The 17,071-nt window shown below is 35.2% G+C and overlaps 1 protein-coding gene across 1 annotated transcript in view; it reads left to right on the forward strand.

Annotated features, from left to right (window-relative positions):
- LOC114331927 (trypsin-1) overlaps positions 1–17,071 on the forward strand; it is a 92,102-nt gene that overhangs the window by 32,764 nt on the left and 42,267 nt on the right. The window contains exon 2 of the mRNA XM_028281619.2: positions 9,036–9,300. Coding sequence (XP_028137420.1) covers positions 9,036–9,300 — 265 coding nt within the window. The remainder of the gene's footprint in view (positions 1–9,035; positions 9,301–17,071) is intronic.

The raw sequence follows: 17,071 nt of genomic DNA on the forward strand, positions 1-17,071 counted from the left end.
AAATGAAGCTTTTTTTAAAAACTTTAAATAAGTTTTAATGGGTTTTCCCAGAAATGTGCTTCATTTTTGGTTATTTCACGTTAAAATATTCCATTTGGAATTTGATGAATATGAACCTATTTTTCATTAGCTATAACTCTGCTTCTGCTAGGTATAAAGACGTGAAATATACACCATTTTTTAAAATTTTTTACAGGCTATATTTTTACTATGAATTTTTTTTCGACCAAATACTTACTATTTGAGTTATTTGCGAAAAACCGTCTAAAAGCGTGGTTATTTTGTTGAAAAAATTAATATATTCACTGCCAAATAACTCGAAAAGTATTGACTTAGTGAAAAAACTCTATAGAACAAAAGTTACTTAAAATTAGCCAGTTTATCCATTTCCTGACTTACTTTGGACGAATATTTTTTCACCGCCAAGAGGGGGTGAAAACCACCCCAAAGGCAAAAGCACATATCGGCACAATATCACTTTTTTTCTTTGACATGTTAGCTATGTGTGTGCCAAATTTCATGTCAATCTAAGCGGTTCTTTAAAATTTAGAGGTTTTGCTATATTTTACCGTTAAAGAACGGACTAATTAAGAAGAACAAAAAAATACACTTTCTTCAAATAAACTTTTTTATCCCATGCCTAGATTTTATGTCATTTTGAACTACTAAAATTTACAAAATCTAGGCATCGGATAAAAAAGTTTATTTGAAGAAAGTGTATTTTTTTGCTCTTCAATGGCGGTACAGGCTCGTTTTTTTAATATTGTATTTGATTACAGAGTAATTTCCACATATTAATATATTTTTCAAATTGGGCTCTGTACCGTCATTCTTTATTATATTACGAATACGGGTGCCAAATATCTCGAAAAAATATTCAAAATTACAGCCGCAATCTTGGAACGCGTTTTCACTACCTGTTATCGCTAATTTTCCTCTTAATTACGAACAACAAAAATCCACTGGCGGCATAAGACAGTTTTGCAGCACGGAAGCAAAGTTTGGTAGCAGGAGAACATAAATAAAATAAGATTTTTGGTTAGTCCCATATTACATATTTACGATTTTGTGGATTTTTTTAACCAAAGATCTTATTTTATTTTTGTTCTCCTGATAGCAAAATTTGCGCCCGAGATGCATAAATAACCGTGTTAAGTCGCGTTTTGCCAAACAACAACCATTTTTTTATTTATATTTTAAATAATTTTTTTTACAACCGTGTTAAAATGCAATTTTTAGCACTCCATGCGTGCGTTAAAAATGCTACTTTAAGGCACTAGTGCTTTAATAGTATATTGTGCAACAAGTGCAGAAAAGTACTAATTTCTCACGAGTTTGAAAAGTTGCGGTACGAGCTCAAGCGAGTGCCGCAATTCAAACGAGTGAGAAATTACCTTTCTGCACGTGTTTCACACTATACTTTTTCTACAAGCACAGTTTTTCCTAAAAATAAAAATCACAATTTCCAAACGACGATTATGTGATAAATTTTAAACTGTATTTAATTAATACCTACTAATCAATTTAAATTCCTTATACCTAAATAAATTTCACAGAAATCAGTTAAAAAATTAATGCACTGCCTTAATTTGTTTAAATTTAAACAATTATTACACATTATTGACATTATATTTATGCAGTCACGGATTTACACAAAACCTACTTCATTCGACGTCTCTTGCACAGGTTGCTAAATCCTTATTCGTTATTTGATAATTATAAAATGTTTAATAAGAATAAAATTGTAAAATAAAACAGTTGTAACATCCATAATTTAGTTTCTATGCTATAGTTAAATATAATAATTGTCTTATAGGTTATATATTTGTCTAAAGTTTAACCACGGATGTAAACAGAATATAACGTTACTCAGAATGCGGTAGTCCACGGATGTAAACAGAATATAACGTTACTCAGAATGAGGTAGTCAACTGTGCAGAAAAGAACTTTGCGGCACAGAAACGTCACTTTGCGACACAGAAACGTCACTTTTCTGCACACTAATGTCAAATATCTTATACTGTGAGAAAATATCAAGTTTGCTAACATAAAACCGTGCAGAAAAGTGCACTTTGAATAGTGGTTGTAGAAAAATATTTTTAAGGCACTGCAGTTCGTATTGACCGTATAGACAATTTTGATGTAATGTCAAAAAAATATAAAAATGGAATGTCAGTCACGTTCAAGTAAAAGTTTTTGTAGATATTGTCCTGTAATTACGTTTGTAGAAAAGATATTGTATGATATGCGTGTTAAAAAGTACATTTTTAAGGCACTCATGTGAATTGCAGAACTCGCTATCGCTCATTCTGCAAACTTTCACATGCGTGCCTTAAACGTGTACTTTTAACACTTATATCATAAATAACTATTGTGGTAGATCGGTGTGAACTTTTGATTTTATTCCCGTAGGAAAAATTAGGTAGTGTAAGTTGTTATAAACAAAGCTCGCCGAAATCTTTTGTTTTCAATTATTGCTCTGTAACTAGAGTAACTCCTAAGATTTTAACTTTAAGCCAAAAACAACCAAATAAAAATTCATCGTAATTTAATTCTGTTCTGAAGATATTTACTTGTGCCATTTTTGCAATTAACTAGTTTTGATGGGAAATAAGCCACAATTTTTACTAAAATAGCAATAAAATTGCTGGTAAATAACTTTTCTTTGTTTTTTCCTAATTTACCCAAAAGGATAGGTAAATCGATTAATCTTACAAATCTTACAATTTACAATAAAAATATCTAATTATTTATCCATCCCCATCACTATCAAAAGATCTAGGTCTGGATCCCGCGTATGAAAAAGTTAATTAATAGCAAGCTGAAAATTTGTTAATAGCTTAAGGGTGTCTAGTCGGACAAACTTTGATATATGGGAACACTAGAACAGGGGAAGTTTTAATTGTGGAATAGGTTAAAAATTTGGAACGGTCAGAATACGAAAACGGCACATGTATTTTGTCCGACAGAACAGACTTAAACTCTACGAACAAAGATTAAACTCTCATGCAAAAATCAGACTGCTATTTATCACCAAATGGGCGTTTTAATGAGTGGAACATGTAGAATATGTCAAATGACAGGAATTATGACAGGTGACAAATAGCAGTCTGATTTTTGCATGAGAGTTTAATCTCTGTTCGGAGAGTTTAAGTCTGTTCTGTCGAACAAAATAAATGTGCCGTTTTCTTGGTCTGACCGTTCCAAATTTTTAACCTGTTCCACAATTAAAACTGCCCCTGTTCCAGTGTTCCCATATATCAAAGTTTATCCGACTAGGCACCCTTAAGCTATTAACAAATTTTCAGCTTGCTATTAATGAACTTTTTTTCATACGCGGGATCCAGACCTAATCGAAGAACACCAAGTTTCAGTACTAGTCTATTTAACAGAAGTTAAAAATTTTTTATTTTTATAATGTAAATGATATTTTTCTATGGATGCTATACAATGTGCAACTTCTCTCACTACTTACATACATTCAAAACGAACAATTTATCATGCAGTGAGAAAAGTCGGCCATTGCAGTGAGAAATTTTTTTCTCACGGGTTCTCCTACGGTTTTCCATATAAATATGATCGCCGTTTCCATGTTAACATGCACAATACAAACACAATTAATGTTGACAAATAAAATGTGCCAAATCAAAACATACCAGGAATTACCTTTCAAAATTGTTCAAAAATAACTGTTAATTAGAATTTTAAATAAATAACGTATATAAATTTTAAAAATATTAAATACCTACATGTAAGTATATGTATTTTATTTCAATTTATGCATATAATATACCTAAAGCACCTAAATTATTTAATTTTGAAGTTTGAACTCTTGACAAAACCGCATCCATAGAAAAAATACAGTGTACATGTACAACAGATCAGAAAATTACATATTTCTCCCTGGCTTGATTGGCGGCACTCGCCTCGTGCCTCAAAACAAACTTCTGCGCTCGTGAGAAATATGTATTTTTTTACACTTGTTGTACAATATCCTATTATTTGTAATAAATAATAAATAGCTCTATTTACAAAATTCCACTTGCGGCATAAGACAGTTTTGCAGCCAGGACGCAAAGTTTGGTAGCAGGAGAAAATAAATAAAATAAGATTTTTGGTTAGTTCCACACATATCACTTCCTACTCATACTAAAATTTCAATAAAGGTGCACTAGAAAAACAAACCAAGAGACTTGAATGTTACGAGTTACGACTACGAGGAGCACTTCCAAATCATGATTTACACTGTATATACATTGTAAATCCCAAATCTTGATTTACAAAGTTTATACATTGTAAATCATTATACTCCCAATTTGGGAAAGGATAGGCTGAAATAAAGAAACTCGGTTCTAATAACGTCCAGGCTACTGTTAGCAGCTAATGATGAAAAACTGTTGGAAGGATATATGGAAAGATAGCATAGGACTACATATTCATGGAGTAATTTATCCTGATCAGCTGGCACAGGTTTTGATTTGAATCGCAAACCATAGGTGATACTAAATAGACTCAAATCTCTGCGGTAGATGTGCTGATATCCTAAAGTGGGGCAAGACTCCGTCTTCAGCTTGTGACTACGGCTATTTAAGACACAGCATGCACATTACCCCCGAATAGCCTCTCCGAGCATATCCAGACCCATGGCAGTGCTTTCTTAAATCATAACCAGAAGCTGTAACCTAAATAGGTTGTATCGACATTTTGGCCTAATATTCACATATTTAAAGAATGTTACGAATTCCCTGGACCGACAGTAGAACAAATGATTCAAATTTAAGATAGTTCAAAGTTAGCCATCGAATCTCCAGTAAAGTCCATCTTAAACAATTCGACATGTATAATGAGAGCAAACGCAGGAAACGCGGAAAGACTTATTATACAGGGAAAGGTGGACTCATTACACAGAGACAGAGATCTTTGGAGACGGACAATACACGACATCACGTCGACCACTACACTCCCTCCAGGGGGTCAGGATTGTAGATAGAGATCCACAAATATGTTATGTCCATACATTTTCTGAGATTCAATTTAGTTAATTAAAAAAAAACCGAAAAACTAAGTTTTCAATCTAATAGCACATAAAACAACATCCAAAGGTATTACTCTACATCCTACCAGATTGAAAACAATGAGAACATTCTCTAGTAACACCTCCGGCTTCTACAATTTGCAAGCCATAACGGATGCTGAGACTAAGGAAGATGAGGGAATTTTACAATTTTTAATTCATGTCCCATCTGCTCAGAGAATGGTTCCCTTCGTACTCTAATCAGAGTAAACATGTAAATCAAAAATGAGTAACCATTTTCAATTTCGTTTCAACACGAAACTACAGCCGCATCATTATTCCAGTTCAACCAGAGAGTGCAGCAAGCACCTCTACCGGTTTCGAAACTTATTAGTCTCTCATCAAGAGGCACATATGCTGCCCTCTCTGACCCAACTAGGACAAACCCCGGTGTGCAGTCACTGATTGCAACGAACGTAATGGCAGGGATGCCCTAGCTGCAACACTGCTAGCAAAAAACTAATTTTTCAATCTAATAGCACATAAAAAAACATCCAAAAATGTTATTTTAAATCCTGCCAGACTGAAAAAATGGGAAACTTCTCTGGTAACACCTCCCAGGCTTCTACAATTTGCAAGCCATAACGTATGCTGAGACTAAGGAAGATGAGGGAATTTTACAATTTGTAATTCATGTCCCACCTGCTCATCACGGTAAAGTTCCAACGAGAATGGTTCCCTTCGTACTCCAATCAGAGTAAACATGTAAATCAAAAATGAGTAACCATTTTCAATTTCGTTTCAACACGAAACTACAGCCGCATCATTATTCCAGTTCAACCAGAGAGTGCAGCAAGCACCTCTACCGGTTTCGAAACTTATTAGTCTCTCATCAAGAGGCACATATGCTGCCCTCTCTGACCCAACTAGGACAAACCCCGGTGTGCAGTCACTGATTGCAACGAACGTAATGGCAGGGATGCCCTAGCTGCAACACTGCTAGCAAAAAACTAATTTTTCAATCTAATAGCACATAAAAAAACATCCAAAAATGTTATTTTAAATCCTGCCAGACTGAAAAAAATGGGAAACTTCTCTGGTAACACCTCCCAGGCTTCTACAATTTGCAAGCCATAACGTATGCTGAGACTAAGGAAGATGAGGGAATTTTACAATTTTTAATTCTTGTCCCATCTGCTCAGAGAATGGTTCCCTTCGTACTCTAATCAGAGTAAACATGTAAATCAAAAATGAGTAACCATTTTCAATTTCGTTTCAACACGAAACTACAGCCGCATCATTATTCCAGTTCAACCAGAGAGTGCAGCAAGCACCTCTACCGGTTTCGAAACTTATTAGTCTCTCATCAAGAGGCACATATGCTGCCCTCTCTGACCCAACTAGGACAAACCCCGGTGTGCAGTCACTGATTGCAACGAACGTAATGGCAGGGATGCCCTAGCTGCAACACTGCTAGCAAAAAACTAATTTTTCAATCTAATAGCACATAAAAAAACATCCAATAATGTTATTTTAAATCCTGCCAGACTGAAAAAAATGGGAACCTTCTCTGGTAACACCTCCCAGGCTTCTACAATTTGCAAGCAATAACGTATGCTGAGACTAAGGAAGATGAGGGAATTTTACAATTTGTAATTCATGTCCCACCTGCTCAGCACGGTAAAGTTCCAACGAGAATGGTTCCCTTCGTACTCCAATCAGAGTAAACATGTAAATAAAAATGAATAACCATTTTTAATTTCGTTGTAACACGAAACTACAGCCGCATCATTATTCTAGTTCAATCAGAGAGTGCAGCAAGCACCTCTACCGGTTTTGAAACTTATTAGTCTCTCATCAGGAGGCACATATGCTGCCCTGTCTGACTCAACTAGGACAAACCCCGGCGTGCAGTCACGGATTGCAACGAACGTAATGGCAGGGAAGCCCTAGCGGCAACTGCTAGCAAAAACTAAGTTTTCAATCCAATAGCACATAAAGCAACATCCAAATATGTTATTCTACATCCTACCAGATTGAAAACAATGAGAACCTTCTCTAGTAACACCTCCGGCTTCTACAATTTGCAAGCCATAACGGATGCTGAGACTAAGGAAGATGAGGGAATTTTACAATTTATAATTCACGTTCCATCGACTCAGAGAATGGTTCCCTTCGTGCTTCAATCAGAATAAACATGTAAATCAAAAATGAATAACCATTTTCAGTTTCGTTTCAACAGGAAACTACAGCCGCATCATTATTCCAGTTCAATCAGAGAGTGCAGCAAGCACCTCTACCGGTTTCGAAACTTATTAGTCTCTCATCAAGAGGCACATATGCTGCCCTCTCTGACCCAACAAGGACAAACCCCGGCGTGCAGTCACGGATTGCAACGAACGTAATGGCAGGGATGCCCTAGCTGCAACTGCTAGCAAAAAACTAAGTTTTCAATCCAATAGCACATAAAGCAACATCCAAATATGTTATTCTACATCCTGCCAGACTGAAAAAAATGGGAACCTTCTCTGGTAACACCTCCCAGGCTTCTACAATTTGCAAGCAATAACGTATGCTGAGACTAAGGAAGATGAGGGAATTTTACAATTTATAATTCACGTCCCATCGACTCAGAGAATGGTTCCCTTCGTGCTTCAATCAGAATAAACATGTAAATCAAAAATGAATAACCATTTTCAGTTTCGTTTCAACAGGAAACTACAGCCGCATCATTATTCCAGTTCAATCAGAGAGTGCAGCAAGCACCTCTACCGGTTTCGAAACTTATTAGTCTCTCATCAAGAGGCACATATGCTGCCCTCTCTGACCCAACAAGTACAAACCCCGGCGTGCAGTCACGGATTGCAACGAACGTAATGGCAGGGATGCCCTAGCTGCAACTGCTAGCAAAAAACTAATTTTTCAATCGAATAGCACATAAAACAACATCCAAAAATGTTATTCTACATCCTGCCAGACTGAAAAAAATGGGAACCTTCTCTGGTAACACCTCCCAGGCTTCTACAATTTGCAAGCAATAACGTATGCTGAGACTAAGGAAGATGAGGGAATTTTACAATTTATAATTCACGTCCCATCTGCTCAGCACGGTAAAGTTCCAACGAGAATGGTTCCCTTCGTACTCCAATCAGAGTAAACATGTAAATCAAAAACAAATAACCATTTTCAATTTCGTTGCAACACGAAACTACAGCGGCATTATTATTCCAGTTCAATCAGAGAGTGCAGCAAGCGCCTCTACCGGTTTCGAAACTTATTAGTCTCTCATCAGGAGGCACATATGCCCTCTCTGACCCAGCTAGGACAAACCCCGGCGTGCAGTCACGGATTGCAACGAACGTAATGGCAGGGACGCCCTAGCGGCAACTGCTAGCAAAAACTAAGTTTTCAATCTAATAGCACATAAAACAACATCCAAAAATGTTATTCTACATCCTACCAGACTGAAAACAATGGGGACCTTCTCTGTTAACACCTCCGAGGCTTCTACAGGTAACCATTCTCGTTGGAACTTTACCGCGCTGAGCAGATGGGATGTGAATTATAAATTGTAAAATTCCCTCATCTCCCTTAGTCTCAGCATCCGTTATGACTTGCAAATTGTACAAGCCTCGGAGGTGTTACCAGAGAAGGTTCCCATTGTTCTCAATCTGGTAGGATGTAGAATAACATTTTTGGATGTTGTTTTATGTGCTATTAGAACTTAGTTTTTTGCTATCAGTTGCCGCTAGGGCATCCCTGCTATTACGTTCGTTGCAATGCGTGACTGCACGCCGGGGTTTGTCCTAGTTGAGTCAGAGAGGGCAGCATATGTGCCTCCTGATGAGAGACTAATAAGTTTTGAAACCGGTAGAGATGCTTTCTACACTCTCTGATTGAAATGGAATAATGATGCGGCTGTAGTTTCGTGTTGCAACGAAATTGAAAATGGTTATTCATTTTTAGTTAATTTTGTTAATCTAATCTACTGACTACACCAACGATCAATATTTTATTTTAGGAATATATGATAATGGTATTATTGCCAGTCAAGGACAATATCCATTTATTGTTTCTATACAAACGAAAGCACTTGGTGAAGAATTGCATGTATGTACTGGAGCTATTATCAATGAACGTTGGGTTGTTACTTCAGCACAATGTCTATATAACTACCCCGAAACAATCGTTGCTGGACTGATTTACATCGATGACGAAACCGATTCAAATAAACAAATAGTTAATATAGAAAAAACTATTAAATATCCCAAGTTTGACAGTGACGGGTAAGTTATGATATTCATTGCTTACAAGATAATATTGCGAAAATATCTTAGGCCAGGGTAATAAGGCAAAAATATACCCTGTTCGTGACACTTCAACAGCCAGGGTACTGAAGCGTTTTTTCGCCAGGTAATACCTATAAGAACAAATTGTAACTATTCTCTGCGTATGATCTGGCGGCCATTTTAATTTATAAACAATTTAGTGTCAAAAAACCAAATTTGTGGTTTTTTTTAGAACAAACATCTTCGAAAAAATGGAAAAAGCTTTAAAATGGCGTATTATAAACGTTGATATACTCATTTCGTAATAACTGTTGTAAAAATTGGTTCACAGCTTTGAAATTTTGGACAAATGAGGATTTTTTAGTTCTTAATATGTGACAGAAATTTCAATGCGATGGATTTAATTGTTTAAATTTTATTCAAATTGTTTTTCCCAGACATCTTTTTTTTGCAATAACATAAGTCAGAAAAAAGTGATTTTAGATCCATTCTACAGGTGCCAAATGAAAGAGCATGAGCTAAACTTTCAAATTGGTTTAAAAAATGTGAATGAAAAATGCTCGTATTAGTAATAAATAATTATGCAAAAGTATCGTCAATTTTTCCTTATAAACTTTTTGAATAACTTTTTTCAAAAAAATCTGCTTTTTGACCGTGTTTGAAGTGCACAACTACGAAGTAATGTTATGTATATAATAATTGATACAAAATTGTAATTGCCACAGAATTTTGTTATAAAGATGTGTAAATTTTTATATTAGAATCGTTTATAAACTTGATTAAGATATTGTATATAGATTTGTCAGAATGAGATAAAAGATTGCTAATGTTAACTGGAAGGCTAATATTGAGGTCAATTAAACCCAAATATAAGTTTCGAGTCATCCCTATGATTAAGACAATCAAAGAATACATGGTTCAGATCCCTGATGGACTTATTGTTACACGGGCAGAAGGGAATTTCATAGATTCCAATCCTATGTAGATGCTATTTAAAAAGGCCATTCACCTGCATCTGAAGGCGAAAACCGGTGCAGGTGTCTTATGGCTTTGTGATAGCTGTTATCAGTGATCGTATAAAGGTATTTATTAATTACCCATCATTAAGAAACAAAACAAATAACAATTAATACCTAATACTGTGAAAAAGTTAAACACAATAATCGGTATGACTATTTTAATCAGTGGCGTAACTTAATAAATTAGGTGAATAAATTATTAAACCAAAAATGTATCAAAATATGAATATAGGGGAAATGACACCATATATACAAATGCAACCCATCCCAAACATTTACGGCACGCAAAATGTTCAGTATCCAACTGTATTTGATGCAAATCAATCCATCTCAATGGTACCACAAAATTATGCGGCTCATAACAACTACGAACAGGGGATGTTTCTCACTCAACAACAAATGCATTGTACACCATTCACGATGTCAACACAGGCCATTCCCGATCAAAGTCACCAAAATAAAGTTCAGCAGAAGATAAATTATTATTATGATGCAGTAAAGCCAACTACAAGTAATCAAAACCAAATAAGAAATGTCTCACTGTCAGAAAACGAAAAAATGGAGCAAGAAAATTCAGATAATGAAGTATTTCAACCAAATGAGTTCCAAAAAATTGAATATAAGAAGCGGAGAAGAAATAGCAACAGCCCAGCCCACAAATGAAAAAGAAATCCTTAAAGGTAAGTGAAGTTGAAAATTCTATTAGCACACAAAATCGTTTTTCTTCACTATCAAATGAAGATGATACAGATCAAAGAAATAATAACAAAAAGGAAATAGATAAAGTTCCTCCTTTTATACTATATGGAGTCTCAAATTTACCAGGTCTTCTAACATTAATTCGCTCATCTACGTCAGATTTTGCTTACAAATTGTTATCAGAAAACAAAATAAAAATCCAGACAACTGCTATCGACAATTACAAAACAATCAAAAAGCTGCTGGACGACAATAAAATCGTCAGGCATACCTATAAACTACCAGAAGAAAAATCGTACAGAGTAGTTTTACGTAACATACACCACAGCAGAGACACAAAAGACATAACAGTAGCATTAGCAGAAGAAGGACATAAGGTAAAGCAAATAATGAATGTCCATGACAAACAAACAAAATCACCCAAAAACTTGTTTTTTATTGACATTGAGAGAAATCGAAATAACGGTGATATCTTTAAAATCTCAAAACTGTTAAATGCAGTTGTTAGATTCGAAACACCCCACAAAAAGCAAACTATAGTGCAATGTAAACGATGCCAAAGTTATGGACACACAAGAAACCAATGCACTCAACAATTTCGCTGCGTGAAATGTGCTGAGTATCACGACTACCGTACCTGCAAAAAGAAAAAAGAGGATGGCAATCCAGCAAAATGTGCATTATGTGGAGGAGCACATCCTGCAAATTATAAAGGTTGTCAGGTATACCTTGAAATTTTAAATAGAATATATCGCTCCAGTAATGGTGTAGCTGTGCAAAATCAAGTGACAAGACCAAAAGTACAAGAAAAAGAATCACAAAACCCTATAAGCAGCTCACACGCTCCAGCAGAGGTAAAAACATATGCACAAGCAGCTTTAAATCAAAATCAAGTTCAAAATATAAACAGGGTAGAGTTATTACCGCAGTCAACAAACAATCAATTCACCACGTTTCTTCAACAGCAAAATAATTATCTCCTGCAACAAAACGTTCAACTTCAACAACAAATAGAAAAGCAACAGCAAGCAATCCTTGAACTAACCAAGGAAATAAGACATTTGAGAGATCTAGTACAGCAAAACACTAAATCCAACAATTAATGGCTCAAATGTTTAAAATAGCTTTATGGAACGCCAATGGGGTCATAAATCGGAAGAATGAAATTGAGGCATTTTTAAAATTTCACAATCTAGATATAATTCTAATATCTGAATCTCACTTAACATCAGAAAATAGTTTTAGAATATCCAACTATTTAATGTACAATGCTGCCCATCCAGACGCAGCAAGAAGAGCCAGTGCTGGAGCAGCTATAATCATTAGAAAGGATATAAAACACCATATTTTACAAAAGATTGAACAACCAGATCTACAAGCAGTCTCCATTGAAATAGAAGATTGGATCGGACCAATCACGATAGCTGCTGTATACTGCCCACCAAATTATAGAGCTAACAAAAATTCTTTAAGTAATCTCTTTAACCAACTTGGTAACCGTTTCCTGGCAGGTGAAGACTATAACGCCAAACATACTAGTTGGGGTTCAAGTTTGTGCGCTCCTGGAAGAGGCAGGGTACTACATCAAATCATATCAGAACAACACTTGGACCATTTGTCTACGTATCAGCCTACATACTGGCCATCAGACCCGCAGAAAGTTCCCGACTGTTTAGATTTCTTTGTTACAAAAGGGTTCTCAAGGGGATATCTAAGTATCGAATCAAATTTTGATATAGAGTCTGATCATACTCCTGTAGTAGCAACTGTACATTCAGGAATTAAAGAAAAAGAGCCTCTGTCCAAGTTACACAATTACAAAACCAACTGGCAAGCTTTCAGAGAAAGGGTTAAAGCAAATATTGAACTAAACGTATCACTAAAGTCACCAGAAGAACTAGAAAAAGAAATCCAAAATTACACAACAACGATTCAGGAAGCTGCATGGAAATCAACACCTCCACCAACAAAAGCAAAACAAAAAATTAATTGTCCAATAGATGTCAGAGAAAAAATAATTGAAAAAAGGTATCTGAGTAGAACTTGGAAGCAAACTAGACATCCAGATGACAAGTTAAGGCTCAATAGAGCAGCACGACAATGGAACTACTAAAACAACTAAAAAATAACAGCGTTCAAGAATACCTAGAAAATTTATCACCGTCAGATGCCAGCGATTATGCGCTATGGAAGGCTACAAAAAAATTAAAACAGCAACATCGTCATATCCCACCAATTAGAAAATCCAACGGAACATGGGCCAGAACAAACAATGAAAAGGCAGAAACTTTCGGCGAATACCTAGAGGAAGTTTTCAAACCTATACCAGCTGCTGCAACAAATAACGATCAAGAAATCTACAATTTCCTACAGAACCAAACCCCGACAGGAGAAAACACACTACACGCTTCACCCAAAGAAGTTCAAAACATAATCAACAATAATCTAATAAAAAAGAAAGCACCTGGCTATGACTTAATCACAGGTGAGGTAATTAAAAATCTACCTACCAAAGCAATTAAAATGCTAACTCAATTGTGTAATGCGGTACTAAGGCTAAAACATTTCCCAATGCAATGGAAAATTGCGGAAATTATCCTTATACAAAAATCAGGAAAACCTCCAAATGAGCCCACTTCATATCGACCAATTAGTTTAATGCCAGTAATGTCTAAGATAATGGAAAAAATAATAGAAAAAAGACTTCTACAAATACTAACAGACAGAAACATGATACCCGACCACCAATTTGGCTTTAGGAAAGAGCATGGCACCGTTGAACAAGTTCACAGAGTGGTCAACGTTATAAATAAAACATTTGAAGGAAAAAGTTACTGTTCAGCAGCATTCCTCGATGTTAGCCAGGCTTTGGTAAAGTTTGGCATCAAGGACTGTTGTATAACCTGAAAAAGAACTTACCAGAGGAACTATATAGGTACACTCCTTAAGTCGTATTTATCAGAAAGATACTTTCGAGTGAAGTTTGAGTCAGCCTATACAAAACTATATCCCATCAGATCAGGGGTACCGTAAGGAAGTGTTCTGGGACCACAACTGTATCTGATTTACACACCCGACTTACCCACAAATCGTGATATAACGACCACCACCTTTGCAGACGATACTGCAATCCTAGCAGTACACAAAAATCCCGTCGAAACTGCTGCAAAACTCCAGAGAGTATTAAATCAAATATATACATGAGCACAAAATTGGAGAATTAAATTGAATGAACAAAAATCAAACCATATTGTTTTTACAAAATGTCAAGGTGAATCACCTACAGTAACAATAAATAATAAGGTAATTCCCTCAGTTACCTCTGTAAAATATCTGGGCATGCATTTGGACAGGGGATTAACCTGGAGAACCCATATATGGAACAAACGGAAACAACTGGGCATAAAATTTAGTAAGCATTATTGGCTTCTAGGGCGTAAGTCTAAGCTCACGATAAGAAATAAACTGCTAGTCTACAACACAATATTCAAATCAGTCTGGGCATATGGTCTGCAGCTCTGGGGAACAGCATTCAAGTCGAATGTATCCATAATTTAGAGATTCCAGTCCAAGGTGTTACGTTCAATAATCGATGCTCCGTGGTTTGTTACTAACTGGGATATTTACAATGACCTGGAAACCAAAACCGTCAGTGAAGTGATAGTGGAGTTAGGTGCAAAATACATCGTACGTCTTGAAAGCCACGCGAATGTGCTTGCAATTAATTTGTTAGACAACAATCAGGAAACAAAACGGTTAAAGAGACAGACACTATTAGATTTACCGCACAGACATTAATATTGTTACAGTAGCTAAGTTAATATATGTAATAGAGTAATTTAATATTATCTCTATAGAGATGTGTGGCGCTGGTCACAATCTCTTCATGTCATTATTTCTCAGATAAAATGTGCCTATTGTTATATGTTATAACAGATTGTCTAATAAACGTTAAAAAAAAAGTATTGTCAATTTTTCCTTATAAACTTTTTGAATAACTTTTTTCAAAAAAATCTGTTTTTTGACCGTGTTTGAAGTGTACAACTACGAAGTAATGTTATGTATATAATAATTGATACAAAATTGTAATTGCCACAGAATTTTGTTATAAAGATGTGTAAATTTTTATATTAGAATCGTTTATAAACTTGATTAAGATATTGTATGTAGATTTGTCAGCATGAGATAAAAGATTGCTAATGTTAACTGGAAGGCTAATGTTGAGGTCAATTAAACCCAAATATAAGTTTCGAGTCTGATCCCTATGATTAAGACAATCAAAGAATACATGGTTCAGATCCCTGATGGACTTATTGTTACACGGACAGAAGGGAATTTCATAGATTCCAATCCTATGTAGATGCTATTTAAAATGGCCATGTTTAAATTTTAGCCGGGTTATTAATGAGGAATGTACTTTGTTATAATTGTAGTTAAAATGAGGTATATTTTTAGGTAATAATGGATGAATAGAAAAGTAACGATTTCTTAATGTCGGCTTAACATCTTCGTATTTGGACCTCCATCTTTCCTTGCCAACACTTCTGATAATAGAAAATATGTCTTTTAAGTTGAAAATGTTTGTGATTTCTGATATCTCAGATGTATTTTTTGCCATTCCATCCACAGTACTTTCATCCGTTTTTGATCCATCTGTATAAATTATTGTTAAATTTTTCCCTAATTTGCTTAGTATAGAATTAAATATAAGATTTGTTAAAGTTGGCAAGTCTGAATAAGATGGCATTATAATGAATGGTTTGTCTCATTGTTGGCGTCTTTGTACCATGGGTTTGTCTATCAGAACTTCAAAGTCATGCTCGGAAAAAGGAAATTTTGGTAGCTGTAAAATATAAGGTTGGTAAAGATTCGTATCGACAAAAGATTCTGTAAGAGGAGGCGAATTTTTTATCCTCCAGTAAGAATTTGTTAAATTTTCTGTCAAAAGTAGACCTATTTTGTGAACCATAGTTGTATTAAACGTTCTGTATTTTATAAGACATTTGTTGGTTAATATTTGCCTACGCCTGTATAAAGGTGGTTCTTGAGCTTCTGCTAGAACTACATGGCTTGGTGAGGACATCATAGCTCCTAGACAGATTTTTATAGATTTATATTGTATTCTGTCTAGTGTTAAAAGATTTGTTTTGCAAGTAGAACCATAAAGAATACAGCCATAATCTAGAATGGATCGTGTGTAGGATCTATAAAACATTAAGGAAATATATTGGTCTGCACCCCAACTTTTTTTGGAAACGAAACGCAGAAGTTTAATTCCACGCTCTGGCTTTTGTTTAACATATTTTATATGGCTAGACCACAAGAGTTTTTTTTATCTAGGATCATGCCCAGATACGTATACGCTTCTGCTAAGGGAAAAGCATAATCACCTATATGGCATTTGCCTCTGATTTTTGTCTACGTCTTGTAAAACATACAATCGAAGACTTCTCTTGTGATATGCTAAATCCTATGTTTTTAACCCACCTATCTATATTCTTAAAGTTACGTTTTAGATTAAACATACAATCATCGTAGGATTTATGGCTGCTATGTAAACATATCATCCGCATACTGTATTATTTTACATTTGTCATCTATCAGGCCATGCAGATCTGCAGTGTAAACATTAAATAATAAAGGACTTAGAATCGAGCCTTGAGGAAGACCGTTATATAATATTTTTGGACCGTGTAACACATTATTATGGTCACGTAAATATATTTTTCTGTTCACATACAAATTTAATATATTTACAGATAATATTTTTATCGTTACCACATGCCACCATTTTTGAATATAATGTATCCAAATCAACCACGTCATACGCCCCCTTTAAATCTATAAACAAGCATAAATTCGTTTTTTGAGAAGCAGAGTTGAATATCCGAAACTAAATGTATGAGAGCATCAATTGTGCCTCGACCTCTACGAAATCCATACTCTGAATAGGTAAAAACTGCTTTACTTTCTAAAAGATGTTCTACTCTCAATTTTATTAGTTTTTCAAAAGATTTTGTTACACATGATAATAAGGAGATGGGCCTATA

This window comes from Diabrotica virgifera, chromosome 1 (assembly GCF_917563875.1).
Source record: "Diabrotica virgifera virgifera chromosome 1, PGI_DIABVI_V3a".
Lineage (NCBI taxonomy): Eukaryota > Metazoa > Arthropoda > Insecta > Coleoptera > Chrysomelidae > Diabrotica > Diabrotica virgifera.